Here is a 16,668-nt window from a genome sequence, read left to right as displayed (position 1 = left end):
AAAAAATAAGCAGCCATGAACATCAAACATAATTATGATATGTAAGTTTGTATATAGTGCCAATATATTTGAGAGAAATCAGGATTACCCAGAGGAAAACCATAAAAGCAGGAGTAGAATGCAGACCTACATAGTAGTTTACATTCTACGTAGTCTACTTGTAGACTTAGAAGCACAGGGCTGCATGGTAGCAAGGCTAACCATTGTGCCACAATGATGTGAAGAAGACAGTTGGACATAGGGTTACGTATTATTATCATCGGTAACATCCAACACTTAAAGATACTCAAAGCTTTTCAGGAACAAGATAAACCGCCATACCTTAAACATTCATAAATAACAAAAAGACCCTATTTTTACCTATTTTTTTAAATGCCCACTTTGTGGCCATGCCCCCAAATCCCATGCCCATTTCATAAAAACACACCCTTTTCCCTGGTTGGAAAGGCAGCACCAGACACACAGCCCCCACCATTGTAAGAATATTGTGGCCCTAAGCACTTCATGACATACTGCGATACCTGTATTTCATGCCACAGTGAGAGTCCCCCCCCCCTTCAGATCCAGTGCGGCACAAGCATTTCATGGTACATTTTGGGCCTCACCATTTAATGGCACAGTGTGGTGGCAGATTTTCCTGACACCCATTTCCAACGCATTTCAGTTTTTTTTTTTATCTTTGTCCTGAAAATAAATCCCTTGCCAGCAGCAACCACTACCCATGTATTTCTTAAGCAGTGAAAAATATTTGGAAACATTTCTACCAGCCTATGATCCCCTTTAAAAGCGGCCTTAGAAAAAAAACTGTCCCACAGAAAATGGTATAGTTGGAAGGCATAATACTCCAACTATGAAACGTATTATTTTTTAAAAGAGTTGTAGATAGTTTCATGGGGTCACTGTACCTGAACAAATGACTCCAACGTCTTTCTTTGGGTCACAGCCTTGTGCTACAGAGGATGCCTGTGTCCCAACACAATCCTGTAACTGGCTCTCATTTCCATTGCACTTGATACTCTCCCATATACCATGGCTGCTGTCAGGTAGTTGTGCCTCAGAGGTGAAGGCACTTACAGCTTCTCCACAGTGCAACTCTCTACATACAACCTGAGCCTCTTCGATGCCCCACTCACTGCCATACACTCTGTGCCAGCTGCCATTCTGTACTTCCACTCTCCCTTCACAGTGACTCTCTCCTCCCATCAGGCGCAGGGTTTCCTTTCTCCCTGTTAGTGACAGAGACAAACAGGGGTGGATATGAAGCAAGAAGACCAAACAAATCACCTGGAAAGTCCAGAGATCTGTATGTCATGTGCATTAAGGAATGTGTCATAAAAACATCTGCCTTAAGTCAAGTAATATCAACCGTACACACAAACACACATTATTACTCTATAGAGGCTGCTACTGTTTGAGGTTGCAGCCCCAATGCTGACCAAAAGACCCAAATTTACATTTTAAAACAGGGAATTCTGCACTTAAACTTTACAGAAATTGATTTGTACCACACATTGCTGCCAGAGGAAAGGTAACCTTTCCCCATGACTAGACCGGCCCTACCTGTGACAGGGCTGAATGCAACTACATTATATCAAACATTAAAATAAAGTGGTTAAAATGTTCACTGATATTCCTGAGCTATCTGATTCAAATATATTTATTTTGCATTTTTATTATGAAGGAATCAGGAATGTTTGGCAAAATATAGTATTTCTTGATGGTGAAACAACATGAGGAATGCTAGGCAAAACAGTGACCCTGTACTATATTAGAAAATCCAGCTTCCTCAGCATAATTTTGATCTGAATTATTATACATTTAACATGACCTTATATCGGAGATTTTCCTCCTGCTGTGGTTGGACATTTTTTTTTCTTAGCTTATAGCAAAGTTATAGAATTTACAGAAAAATCTTAGAGCGTGGTTAATAACTATTACTGCTATCTAGTAGAATTAAGTCTAAAACAACTGGACTTTTCTGAGTTTTCTTGAAAACGTTTCAACACTCCTCCGAGTGACTTCTTCAGTTCTTCAGATGAGTGGTGAAACGTTTTCAAGAAAAACTCAGAAAAGTCCAGATGTTTTAGATTTAATTCTACTAGATACTGTATATCATGACCTGGATGAATGAGAATCTTCATAGACACTATTACTACTTCCAATAGTAATACGTATATAATAATATAAGTAAAATATTATTGTTTTTGTTAATGCTTTACATTACTTGATTTGAAATGATAAAAAGCAATTCTTGAGCAACTCACCAGTACATATAACAGCGGCTGTCTCACCATGTGGGCAATCACTGTTCCCCAGGGCAGTGTATGGGCACTCTGCTAGCTGTGACTCGGTGCCCTTGCAGTGAAATCTATCAGTCCATGTAAGATTACTTGTGCCAAACATGTTTCCATGTGGGACTGAGACAGCGGTGCCGCAGTAGAGCTGCCGACACAAGACATTGGCAGCATGTAAATCCCAGTGTGAGTTGCACAGAGACCCCCATTGTCCTACACGTCCCAGTTCCACTCTCCCTGAGCAGCTCTGAGTGCCATTCACTATCCTGTAGTCACTGTATGTACCTGCAGAATACAATCGTACAGCTAAGTTTGCCAGAGAAAACATGATGCACACATAAAACCACTGAGAGAATTATTCACAACTAATTGTTTGTGAGACCCACAAACACAATGCAACTTCCCTACATCCTACAGATGTATACCTTATACCACACATATTAAAAAATCCTGCCTACTTCAAAATGCTGGTGCTCAGAATGTTGTTATTCTGATGCATAGTGCACATATGAGGTCAACCTATGGAAATATCAAGTACTAAAAACAAAAATGATATGATCTCCTCTGATACTGCCTTGTTGGCCAGCTTTAGAGTAGGCCAACCCACTAGACTAATACTAGCTAGAAACCTCATAACATTTCACTGGCTAAAACCATTCCCCTCCTAGTGGACTAAGGTGCATATTTATCTTCCTCGGCTGCTTTAAATACCCACATATCCTTAAATCCTATCCTTTTTATCCCCTCCCAGTCCTCTAACTTCATGGTTTTCACCTCTTCATAATAAACTATATCCTTCAAGTTTTCATCACTCAGACAATTTTCACCCCCACCATTTCTCCTCATAAATGTTTAAGTGTCTGCTGCAGCTTTCCATGCCTCACCTACATTTCATTGCTCAAAGGTTTTCTTCCCATCTCCACCTTTCTTCATGCTTGATCATACTCAACAGGTTCAAATAATGGGCAGGTTATTTGTTTATAATTATGCTTATGCCAGACACCATTAAAATGTACTCACCTGTGCAATGTACGGTTGGTAGATTTGGGTTACTGCAGTTTTTTTCAGCACTGTTAATCCAGAAACAGTCCAATACATTGGTTTCATTCCCAATACACCTAATTTCCTCAGTCCAAATTTTCTCTGTTCTCCTTTCGTAGGAATTTGTTATCACTGGAGGTGTTACAGCACTCCCACAGTTCAGTTGCCTGCAGATAACATTGGCTGCTCTCAGCTCAGCATCCAACTCACACACTGAGGCCAAACTGGTACCATGTTCCACCGCTAGATGCCCTGAACATGTTGTGTGTCCTTCCACCAATTTGGCTGCTTTGTGATCTGCAGTAAGAATAAAAATAAGTAAAGAAATTAAACTGTATTCAGACAGATATAATTCCATTCTAACTCCACACAAACAGGTTATATGGCCTAGCACAGTTTTTGCACCCTACATCTCTGGGAAAAGTTCCAAAGTGGCAGATTTTTGGGTTTGCAGAATGGGATATGAAGAGTTGTGCACAATTATGCATGAAGCACTGGGTGCATCTAAGGTTCCACTTACTATAAGGGTGGCACAGGGTGGGACACTGGTGTTCAGAGGCACCCCCCTACCTTGAATATCATTGAGGATATACAAAGCAACCTAACAAGCAATGTAAGGTAGAATGGAACCCTGTACCGAACAGCAATATATACCTCTCTGTGCGGCAGCATTCCAAGAAGAGTAGAGGCTGTTATATCAGCAACGGAAGGAGCAGCCTTGTATTAACAACCTTGTTTTGCAATAAGGCACTGACCAGGCACATTCCAGGTAGGTTCAGCAGATTAATAATGGAAATTGTCAGAAAAAAAATGTTTAGTTGTGATCGTTTGCAAAAATAAATATATCTGTCTCTCTTATGGTCGCTTGAGGTAATTAAATGTGTTTATCATTAAAGTGGGGTTTATGCAATTTTTTGTTTCGTAATTGGAGGACTGAGAAGCCCCAAATACTACATACAAATATTCATCAGCCCCTTATCATAGATAGAGGATCCTCATACAGAGAAAAATGGTAAGGAGTAATAAAAGCCTAAATAATTGGACAATCAAGCGAGTGGAACTTTAAGGATTAAAATGAGGTGAGTCTGTGTGTGCAGTGCTGAAACAAAAACGTTGTGCCAGTGTTTGTGGTGTCTGTCTAAAACACATGAAATTAACACACTATCAGTTATTGTTTTGCACGTGATCTCTCTTTTGATTTGTTGGCATATGTTACTGGTTGGAAGGTACCAGGAGTGCCCACTTGCACCTCACTGCTCTTTTTGTTAAAAGAGTGCTGAAACAGGACAGTCCCAAAACAGTAAGGTACTGTGCCCTGTTTTGTGTCAGGTGGAGAAACACCTTTAGACTTTTTCTGTATAAAGGAAGATATTGTTCTGCTGATAATAAAGAGTCAGGAGAAACTTACTGTAAACTCCTGTCTGGTGTCCCTAGTCTTGCTTAACTCCATCTCTAGTTGACCAATGCAACTCTGGTGATGTTGACCTACTGTAAGCAACACAGTACACCACAAACAATTATTGTTTTCCATTAATTTCTTATATACCACCATAGGGTATATAAAGAAGTCCCCTGCTGATGCTAAGCTGTTGGAAGTGAATAAGAAGCTTTGCACAGAGTCAGAATGAGCCAGAATCACAGTTGAGCCTAAGAAAGTTCCTGATGCTACCAGTGTGGTAAGAGTGGCCACATACATCTGGACTGTCTTGTTACTGATAAGGTTTAAACCAAGTATGCACTGTGTAAGGTGGCAAAAATTCTACAGAAGATGTTACAAGTGCCAAGTGGTGAACCAATGGGCCCAGAATTGTAGGACTAAAAGTTCAGTGCTACTATGAGCTTCAGTATGTGAGACTGACATCCCTGAAGAAGATGGAGTGTTGAGTAAAGAAAAGATTTGTTTGGAGAACTCTGCTGGCATGCAGGTGGTTGTTGGGACATCTGGCACCCTCAACTTTTTACTGTTCATAAGGCAAATGAGGACATTGCTTGTTTGTCTAAGGGGAAAATCGTCTTCCAGTTCTGGTTCTAAATGATTAAATTGGCTAGGAGGAGGGAGGCAAGGGCCTGAGGGATTGCTGTGAGCCCCAGGGTACATGTGGGAATGAGGAAGGACCCAAGAAAAGCCTAGTTTTGGCACCCAAGCTACAGGATGGGGCCGCAGAGGCTATAAAGGATCCCTGCTGCAATTCTCAGCATGGGAGGAAAATATTGTCCAGGAAAACAGAAAGTTTTATGCTGAGCTATTCCCTAGTGGGACCCCTGAGGGATATCCTTCAGTGCCCATTGTGGAGGCACCGCGCTGTGCAATCCCAGTTTCCCAGTCTCTCCTAAATTTCCCAAGAAAGGTTTACAGGCAGAAAATCAGGAAGCATTTTGAAAAGGCTTTACTTATACATTATTTAAAAATGTATTTTTTATAAGGTCTTTCTCCCCCTCCGTTAGTTTCAAGTATATAAATGCTGCAATGAACCATGTGGTGTGGCTTCCTGGTGCTGCAACTTTGATCTGTAGGAAATGTGACCCAGCTGGGTTCCTATCCAAGCCTAACTACTAACATGTGGCATCTCAGTCTGGCTCATCCTTGTTCCCTCTCTTCTCTATAACAGTTTAGGCCCTAAGAATGCACTGTAAGAAAATTTAATTTTGAACATAAATGTTTATATTTCAGTTTTCTACGTTATATTTTCCCTCTTGTATTTTCTCATAATGTATTGTTTGAAAAACAACTGAACAACAACATACAATGGTACAATTGTAAATAAAGTACAGTACAGTATATGGAGAACTGGCAGGCAGGACGCAACAGCTATTGTCTGCCTTTTATTTTACTATTGTGTGTGTTAATGTTCCATTAACCTGAACATGGAGACACTGCTGGCATAAACAACAGTACAGAGGACCCTGTTCCCTATGTATAAGGCTTTTTAGACTGCTGTACAGTTTTGTTTTCCCATATTTTTTCACCAGAACTTGTGCTGCTATGAAAAGTGGTCATACAAACGGCAACTATCCTTACAATAAAGCTGTACACATAAAGGATATTGATGCCTCCACATTTAGAAGGATCATATCACTATACCTTTAATAAGCTACCTAGTGCTAATTTCACACTCTCTTGGGAAAGATTTGTTAAATACACATATAAACAGTGCACCACCTATCAGGATTTAGTTCCCAACAATTGAGGAGGAGACCTGTGTTGGTGAGCAACTAGTGCAGGGGCAACCTTTTGAAATCTGAAAACATTTAGTGCAATTGCATCTATTTTGTGTCAGATCAACTGCATGAATTTTGATATATTGGCTGCAATGGCATCTGAAACATCACCTCTTCATGGCCTCAGTCATGCTAGAATTACAGGTTAAAAACAAGGCAATTGCATTTGAAATTTGCACTTTTCACACTCTATCAGCACTTGAGGCCTCCAAAGACACACTTATTCACTGGTAGATCTCACCAGTAGTTAGACAGATAAATGTTTCATAATAAAATATTGTACCTGAGCAGATTACTCCTGCATCCCATCCATGATTACAGTTGTGTTCTCCCCATGGGCGGGAATCACATTCCCATAGATAGGATTCATTTCCTCGGCACAGTACATTAGCCAACCAAATCCTCCCAGTACCTGCACCATGATGGGCGTTAGTAGTAGCACTGACGGCACGGCCACATCCCAACTGTCTGCAAACCACATCAGCATCATCGGTATCCCAGCCAGCACTGCACACTGTGCCCCACTCTCCCCGGAGATAGACCTCTACTCTGCCCTCACAGGGACTAGTGCCATTCTGTAGTTGCAGTGTCTTGTATCCTGCAAAAGACAGGGGAAAATATAACAATAATAATAGCATATAAGAACAATAATAGCACATGGCAAACTAAGTACATCTCCTTTCTCTTGTTCCTGGCTCTTGTATTTAAGAAATTCGGTTTCTGTCAGAATTTCTGCTAACACCTTTACAGGTATTTTGTTTTCACAGATGTCTTAAAATTTTCCATAAAAACCAGTCCATGTGCTTTTTTCATATTAGCTAAACTTCAGTTACAGGATAGACAGTTATGACTGAGGTAACCTGTGGCGGCCTCTGGAAAAGGTTTGCTGAGGTGCCTCTGTGGACCTGCTGGTATTATCAGAGGTTTGCGGGCTCCTGGTGGCTGGCCCCATCTTCTGGTTGGGGGTAATGCTCAGGGGGATTTAAAAAAATATATATATATTTTTTTTTAATTCATTTTTTTTTAATTAACTTATGGGGCAAGTTGAGGATTTAATATGTGCAAGTCCGTGAAGACCAAGTGTATATTTTTCATTGTTTGGTGGCTGGAGATGAGACTTGTATCTATAACAAAGATCCAAAATGGTCCAAAATGGATTCAATGCAGTGGAATCACAAGTTATCCCCCACCCTAAAAAATCTTCCATCAAAGTCATGGCAACTGTCTTCTGGGATGTTGAAGGACTTTTACTTCTAGAGTTCATGCCACACAAGACAACCATAACCAGGGAGAGTTACTCCAATTGCTTTGCGGGAGTCAATCAAGGAGAAAAAACGAGGAAAACTCACAGCAGGCATGCTGCTTCTTCACAGCAATGGCCAGTTCACATGTCACATCAAAACATGTGGGCTCCAGCAGCTGAACCATCCACCCTACAGTCCTGACCTGGCTCCCTTCGGATTATTTCCTGTCCTGAGTTTTGAAGAAAATCTCTCCATGGAAAGCGGTTTTCAAGTGATAAAGATTTCAAGGCAGCTGTGATGTCCTGGTTTGAAGGTCAAGAGGGTGATGGGCTTAAATTGATTGCAGGAAAAGTTGAAAAAAAAATTTTGAAAACTTTTTTCTTTCCTACTGAGGTAGATAAGGAGAATTTGACTTACTGTACCTTCATATTGTAAATTTCATTTCTTCTAGTCCCGACATGTCAGTACACATGGGCAGTATTGTCCCTCCCTGCCAGGAGGTAGGACCTATACCAAAGCCAATCAAAATTAGTCTTTACTTATAAGACCACCTAACTTCCTCCTCACCACTGTTATACCTTTGACCTCACCAGGCTCACCTTTTTTCCAGAGAAAACAACCCCAACAGTCTAACCTCATAGTTTAATTCTTCCATCCCCTTAACCAGTTTAGTTGCAGTCTCTGCACTCTCTCCAGCTCATTAATATCCTTCTTAAGGACTGGAGCCCAAAACTGCACCCCATACTCAAGGTGAGGCCTTACCAGGGACCTATAAAGGGGCAAAATTATGTTCTCATCCCTTGAGTCAATGCCCTTTTTTATACAAGACAGCACTTTATTTGCTTTAGTAGCCACAGAATGACACTGCCTGGAATTAGACAACTTGTTATCTACAAATCCCAGATCCTTCTCCATTAAGGAAACCCCCAACACTCTATCATTTAGAAGGACCATGTAACTATAAGGTTAATAAGCTACCTAGTGCTAATCTCACACTCTCTTGGGAATAATATGCTTAATACCCATGTCATATTGCACCCACCTATCAGCATATAGCCCACCAAGCTTAAAGTAAATTCCTGGAGCAGAAGCTGTGTTGGCTTCAAATGGGCAAAACATTCGGAAGGAAATATCGTTAGGCACACACCTTATAAAATATACTGTATGTGGGATAGAGTTTGTCCAATCTTATAAGCAGTGTCGGACTGAGATGCCAGGGGCCCTCAGTCTTTAAGAAACATATTTGCTGGTAGATCTAACTCACAAGGAGAAACAATGCTGGTTTTTTTTACACTATTCTTCAAAATACTGTACCTGAGCAGATTACTCCTGCATGTTCAACATGATTACAGTTGTGTTCTCCCCATGGGCGGGAATCACATTCCCATAGATAGGATTCATTTCCTCGGCACCGTACATTATCCAACCAAATCCTCCCAGTACCTGCACCATGATGGGCGTTAGTAGCACGGACGGCACGGCCACATCCCAACTGTCTGCAAACCACATCAGCATCATTGGTATCCCAGTTATTCCCACACACTGTGCCCCACTCTCCCTGGTGAGAGACCTCTACTTTGCCCTCACAGGGACTTGTGCCATTCCGTAGTCGCAGTCTGTTATATGCTGCAAAAGATAAGGGAAAATAATAATAATAATAATAGCATATAATAATAATACAGTTGGACACATTAAGTGCATCTCCTTTTTCTGGTCCCTGGTTCTTGTATTTAAGAAATCCTCTTTCTGTCATAATTTTTATATATTTTATACTTCATCCTAAATTTGCACTTTGCACACTGTATCAGCACTCATAAGTGAGCCCTCCAATCTTTAAGATACTGTACACAAATCAGATCTAACTGAAGGAGAAAACTGATGTTTCATAATATTGTTGAAAACACTGTACCTGAGCAGATTACTCCTGCATCCCATCCATGATTACAGTCGTGTTCTCCCCATGGGCGGGAATCACATTCCCATAGATAGGATTCAGTTCCTCGGCACCGTACATCATCCAACCAAATCCTCCCAGTACCTGCACCATGATGGGCGTTAGTAGTAGCACTGACGGCACGGCCACATCCCAACTGTCTGCAAACCACATCAGCATCACGGGTACCCCAGTCATCACTGCACACTGTGCCCCACTCTCCCCGGAGATAGACCTCTACTCTGCCCTCACAGGGACTGGCGCCATTCTGTAGTCGCAGTTCTTTATTTCCTGTGAAAGACAAGGGAAACTATAACAGATACAAACAGAGGCTTTTTTCTTACTTCTGTCATAATTTATCATAACGTGCCTGTTACATAGTTACATAGTTACATAGGGTTGAAAAAAGACCAGTGTCCATCAAGTTCAACCCATCCAAGTAAACCCAGCACACCTAACCCACACCTACCAATCTATACACTCACATACATAAACTATAAATACAACCACTAGTACTAACTGTAGATATTAGTATCACAATAGCCTTGGATATTCTGATTGATCAAGAACTCAGCCAGGCCCCTCTTAAAGGCATTAACAGAATCTGCCATTACAGCATCACTAGGAAGGGCATTCCCCAACCTCACTGCCCTCACCATGAAAAACCACCTACGCTGCTTCAAATGGAAGCTCCGTTCCTCTAATCTAAAGGGGGGGCCTCTGGTGCGTTGATTGTTTTTATGGGGAAAAAAGAACATCCCCCATCTGCTTATAATCCCCTCTAATGTACTTGTACAGAGTAATCATGTCCCCTCGCAAGCGCCTCTTTTCCAGAGAAAACAACCTCAACCTCGACAGTCTCACCTCATAGTTTAACCCTTCCATCCCCTTAACCAGTTTAGTTGCAGTCTCTGCACTCTCTCCAGCTCATTAATATCCCTCTTAAGGACTGGAGCCCAAAACTGCACCGCATACTCAAGGTGAGGCCTTACCAGGGACCTATAAAGGGGCAAAATTATGTTCTCATCCCTTGAGTCAATGCCCTTTTTTATACAAGACAGCACTTTATTTGCTTTAGTAGCCACAGAATGACACTGCCTGGAATTAGACAACTTGTTATCCTTCTCCATTAAGGAAACCCCCAACACACTACCATTCAGTAGATAGCTTGCGTTTATATTATTTCTACCAAAGTGCATAACTTTGCACTTATCAACATTGAACTTCATTTTCCAGTTTGCTGCCCAGTTATCTAATTTTGTCAAATCGCTCTGCAAAGCGGCAGCATCCTGCATGGAACTTATAGTTTTGCACAATTTTGTGTCATCAGCAAAAATAGAAACAGTACTGTCTATGCCCACCTCCAGGTCATTAATAAACAAGTTAAAAAGCAAAGGCCCAAGGACTGACCCCTGCGGTACTCCACTAACCACACTGGCCCAATTAGAAAATGTTCCATTTACCACCACTCTTTGTACTCTATCCTTCAGCCAGTTCTCTATCCAATTACAAATATTATGTTCTAGGCCAATATTCCTTAATTTGATCATTAACCTTCTGTGAGGTACTGTATCAAACGCTTTAGCAAAGTCCAAGTAGATGACATCAACTGCCATTCCAGCATCGAGGTTCCTGCTCACCTCCTCATAAAAGGCGACTAAATTAGTCTGGCAAGATCTGTTACGCATAAAACCATGCTGGCACAATCTAATAGTATTGTGAACTGCAATGTATTCAAGTACCCTATCCCTTATTACCCCTTCCAGAAGCTTTCCTACTACTGATGTCAGACTAACAGGCCTATATTTTTCAGGCTGAGAACGGGATCCCTTTTTAAATAACGGCACCATATTAGCAATCCGCCAGTCTCTCGGCACCATGCCAGACCTCAATGAATCCTGAAAAATTAAGTGAAGAGGTTTGGCAATCACAGCGCTCAGCTCATTTAATACCCTGGGATGAATCCCATCCGGTCCTGGACCTTTGTTTACCTTTACATGTTCAAGTCTCTTTTGAATTTCCTCCCGAGTGACCCATGCACCAGTAGCTAAATTACTAGAACTGGGCATATTAAAAGGGAAGCCTTCATTATCTGGCTCCTTAGATGTATAGACAGATGTTCAAAATTTCAGCTTTTTCCCCATTCTCATCAACCAACTTACCCCCCGTGATAATAAAGTTCCCACCCCTTCTTGCTTCATTTTTTTACTATTCACATAATTAAAAAATAATTTAGCCTGTGCTGTTACTGCTCACGTTTATCCCTTATGGCTGTTTCCATTATAGGACAGACATTTATATCTCTTAAAAGACTCAAACAATACAAAAAACTAGGGATGCACCGAATCCAGGATTCGGTTCGGTATTCGGCCAAGATTCTGCCTTTTTTGGCAGAGTTCGGTTTCGGCCGAATCCACGGTCCTGGACGAACCGAATCCTAATTAGCATAAATTTGCATATGCTAATTAGTACTCAGAGGGGTTAACTGTTAGAGGAAAAACAATTCGTTGCACACTGTGCATTAGGATTCAGATTCGGCTCGGTATTCGGCCGAATCCATCAGGATTGGTTTGGCTGAACTCAAAAAACTGGGTTAAGTGCATGCCTACAAAAAACACAATTTTAAAATAAGCATCATGCCATGCTTAATAAAATTAGTGATACCCCCCAACAAAGACAAGATAATGCAGTTGAGGGAAAATTCCCATTCATTAAAGGTATTTGCATCAAATTTGGATAAAAAACAAGGCAATTGCATCTGAAATTTGCACTTTTCACTCTGTATCAGCACTTGTAAATAAGGCCCTCAGTCTTTAAAATACATATATTTGCTGGTAGATCTAACTCACAAGGAGAAAAAATACTGTTTTTTTTTTTTTACATTATTCTTCAAAATACTGTACCTGAGCAGATTACTCCTGCATGTTCAACATGATTACAGTTGTGTACTCCCCATGGGCGGGAATCACATTCCCATAGATAGGATTCATTTCCTCGGCACCGTACATCATCCAACCAAATCCTCCCAGTACCTGCACCATGATGGGCCTTAGTAGTAGCACTGACGGCACGGCCACATCCCAACTGTCTGCAAACCACATCAGCATCATTGGTATCCCAGTTATTGCTGCACACTGTGCCCCACTCTTCCTGGTGATAGACCTCTACTCTGCCTTCACATGGGCTTGTGCCATTCCGTAGTCGCAGTCTGTTATATCCTGCAAAGAAAAGGGAAAATAATAATAATAGCATATAAAAATAATACAGTTGGACAAATTAAGTGCATCTCCCTTTTCTGGTCCCTGGTTCTTGCATTTAATAAATCCCATGTGCAGTGTCACTGACACTCCTAACAAAATCTAAGATAGTGACCCCCCTGGGACTAAAATAGGGGCTGCCATAAAATAGGCCAAATGGTTAGAAGCAGAAGGACCCATTGACACTTCACTAGGAGTTTTGCTGGGATCCCAGTGGGCCAGTCTGACACTGCCAAGCTGCATGTGAGTTGCTGAGACAGCTGGGGCAGGAGCTGTGTTGGTGAGCAATACAGGTCAGTAACGTTCCTCTGCAATGCCAGTAGGTTATGGCTAGGTGTAGCGGGATGTGGTAACTTATTTATAAAGTGCAATATCTCCCTCCTTTGAATGGGCTCAGGCTGCTAAAACATATGGAAGGAAGCGCCCTTATGGGCACATCTCCTGAAATCTTTCAGTTGTGCAGTAGATTCTGCTGAAGAACAGAAGGCTGCAGGAAAGCAGGAGGGCAGCATATAAATGTAAGCACCAGGTTGGGTATTAGAGGCATAGAGTCACTTTCCTACCAAATGTAGAAAATCACTTTAATTTAAAGGTAAAATGTCTTAACTCATTTTCTCTGCATAAAGAGTTATAATATTATAAAAATGTGTTTTATTTTTACCTCTTTCTGTTACAATTATCAGTACAGGTATAGGACCCATTATCCAGAATGCTCAGGACCAATGGTTTTCTGGATAAGGGATCTTTCTGTAATTTGGATCTCAATACCTTAAGACTACTAAAATACTACTACTACTAAAAAGCTACTAATCAATAAAATATTAATTAAACACAATAGAATTAATCCAATAAGGGTAATTATATCTTAGTTGGAATCAAATACAGGTACTGTTTTATTATTACAGAGAAAAGGGAATCATTTAACCATTAAATAAACCCAATAGGGCTGTTCTGCCCCCAATAAGGGGTAATTATATCTTAGTTGGGATCAAGTACAGGTACTGTTTTATTATTACAGAGAAAAGGGAATCATTTAACCATGAAATAAACCCAATAGGGCTGTTCTGCCCCCAATAAGGGGTAATTATATCTTAGTTGGGATCAAGTACAGGTACTGTTTTATTATTACAGAGAAAAGGGAATCATTTAACCATTAAATAAACCCAATAGGGCTGTTCTGCCTCCAATAAGGGGTAATTATATCTTAGTTGGAATCAAATACAGGTACTGTTTTATTATTACAGAGAAAAAGGAAATCAATTTTAAAACCCAGAATTATTTGATTAAAATGGAGTCTATGGGAGATGGGCTTTCTGTAATTCAGAGCTTTCTGGATAATGGATCCCATACCTGTATTAGTTTTATTTCTTTATATTAGTTTGCTTCTGCTGAAGAGGGTGCTTGACATAGGGCACAGTGTATACATAAAGCATTTAAAGACACAAAGGGCTCAGTTACAGCCGCTTAGTGCAGTTGCAGTGAGTTGAGGGAAAGAGGTGCTCTATGCACTCCCCATAGTTACACTCAGTGCCTCCAAAGGCGGCTCCAGAGTTCCCAGCGCATCATTAGTCAGTCTTTGAAGTGCACTTGCATCTAAAACATCGGCTCAGATCACTGGAAGTGACACCGTCCAGAAAAAATATGAACATTTTTAGCATATTGCATCTGATTTGTGTGTAAGTGCAAGAGCAACTGCAGGAATTTTGATGCATTGGCATTGTATGTATCGCCCTTTCACAGCCTCAGTTACACTAGCATTAAAGGGAAAATGCTGTATTGTGGACAAGAGACTGGGCGACTTCATCCTATATTTGCACTTTGCACACTGTATCAGCACTTGTAAATGAGCCCTCCAATCTTTAGGAAAATTTATGTTTCATAACACTGTACCTGAGCAGATTACTCCTGCATCCAATTCATGAAGACAGTCGTGTTCTCCCCATGGGCGGGAATCACATTCCCATAGATAGGATTCAGTTCCTCGGCACAGTACATCATCCAACCAAATCCTCCCAGTACCTGCACCATGATGGGCGTTAGTAGTAGCACTGACGGCACGGCCACATCCCAACTGTCTGCAAACCACATCAGCATCATTGGTATCCCAGTTATTGCTGCACACTGTGCCCCACTCTCCCCGGAGATAGACCTCTACTCTGCCCTCACAGGGACTGGTGCCATTCTGTAGTCGCAGTTCTTTATTTCCTATGAAAGACAAGGGAAACTATAACAGATACAAACAGAGGCTTTTTTCTTACTTCTGTCATAATTTATCATAACGTGCCTGTGCTGTTACTGCTCACATTTAACCCTTATGGCTGTTTCCATTATAGGACAGACATTTATAAATCTTGAAAGACTCAAGAGTTACATAACATGAGTGATACCCCCACAGAGACTGATAATGGAACATTGTTCAAATTATTTTTGATTTATAATGTTGGGTTGAAAAACCACCTACTGTTCTAACACTTCAGCTTATTCCTCTGCTTTTTCTTCTTCTTCTTAGCACCACCCCAACGCTACTCCTCCTACAGCTTTAGGGGTACAACTCCCAGACTCTCCACACTTCTTCGCCCTATAGCGAAGCAGGTTGCTTGTGCTTTTCTAAGCAATCTCGCCCATTGGTTTATATATAAGCTGCTGCCATTCTCACACTATTAATGCCAGGGTTCCCAAACTTTGCACAGTCATTCACTGAGTGACTATATATTCAAGGTGTCAGATGTCACTCATTGACTTTCAGTGGGAAAATTTAAATTGCTGCCATTCAGACAATATTAAAATCAGGGTCCCCAAACTTTGCACAGTGGTTTTTACTATATAACTGTGGCCCAAGGTTAGAAAAACTGGATGGAACCAACAACTGTCGATCAGATTTCATTCAGTGACTTCACATTTTCAAACCAACACGAAGTTTGTTCTCAAACTTACCTTTCTAGTTATTCTAGTGTCTTTCCTTTTCCCACTATAATCTATTATTTCATGTATGAAGCCTCTTTTTTACCATACAGATATAGGGACTAACCAAATGGTTATAAGCAGAAGGGTCCACTTTCCTGGTATCCCAGAGGGCCAGTCTGACACTGCTTTCAGTTACATAGTTAAATAAGGTTGAAAAAAGACCAGAGTCCACCAAGTTTAACCCTTCCAAGTAAACCCAGCACGAACAACCTATACTTACCAATCTATACACTCACATACATAAACTATATATACAACCACTAGTACTAACTGTAGATATTAGTATCACAATAGCCTTGGATACTATGCTTGTGCAAGAACTCATCCAGGCCCCTCTTATAGGCATTAACAGAATCTGCCATTACCACATCACTAGGAAGGGCATTCCCCAACCTCACTGCCCTCACCGTGAGGAACCCCCTACGCTGCTTCAAATGGAAACTCCTTTCCTCTGATCTAAAGGGGGGGCCTCTGGTGTGTTGATTGTTTTTATGGGAAAAAAGAACATCCCCCAACTGCCTATAATCCCCTCTAATGTACTTGTACACAGTAATCATGTCCCCTCGTAAGCATCTCTTTTCCAGAGAAAACAACCCCAACCCTGACAGTCTCACCTCATAGTTTAAATCTTCCATCCCCTTTACCAGTTTAGTTGCAGTCTCTGCACTCTCTCCAGCTCATTAATATCCTTCTTAAAGGAGAAGGAAAGGCTACAA

General features: G+C 41.1%; 1 protein-coding gene across 1 annotated transcript in view; it reads right to left on the bottom strand.

The window, feature by feature from the left end:
• Positions 1–888: 888 nt before the first annotated feature.
• LOC101733357 (deleted in malignant brain tumors 1 protein) overlaps positions 889–16,668 on the bottom strand; it is a 79,284-nt gene continuing 63,504 nt past the window's right edge. The window contains exons 21-28 of the mRNA XM_031891743.1: positions 14,879–15,193; positions 12,635–12,949; positions 9,708–10,022; positions 9,108–9,424; positions 6,838–7,219; positions 3,315–3,632; positions 2,265–2,579; positions 889–1,226 (exon numbers count right to left, since the gene is read on the bottom strand). Coding sequence (XP_031747603.1) covers positions 889–1,226; positions 2,265–2,579; positions 3,315–3,632; positions 6,838–7,219; positions 9,108–9,424; positions 9,708–10,022; positions 12,635–12,949; positions 14,879–15,193 — 2,615 coding nt within the window. The remainder of the gene's footprint in view (positions 1,227–2,264; positions 2,580–3,314; positions 3,633–6,837; positions 7,220–9,107; positions 9,425–9,707; positions 10,023–12,634; positions 12,950–14,878; positions 15,194–16,668) is intronic.

Source organism: Xenopus tropicalis, chromosome 8 (genome assembly GCF_000004195.4).
Source record: "Xenopus tropicalis strain Nigerian chromosome 8, UCB_Xtro_10.0, whole genome shotgun sequence".
NCBI classification, from domain to species: Eukaryota; Metazoa; Chordata; class Amphibia; order Anura; family Pipidae; genus Xenopus; species Xenopus tropicalis.
Note: the sequence above shows the minus strand (reverse complement) of the source record. Positions and strands in the feature narration are given on the sequence as shown.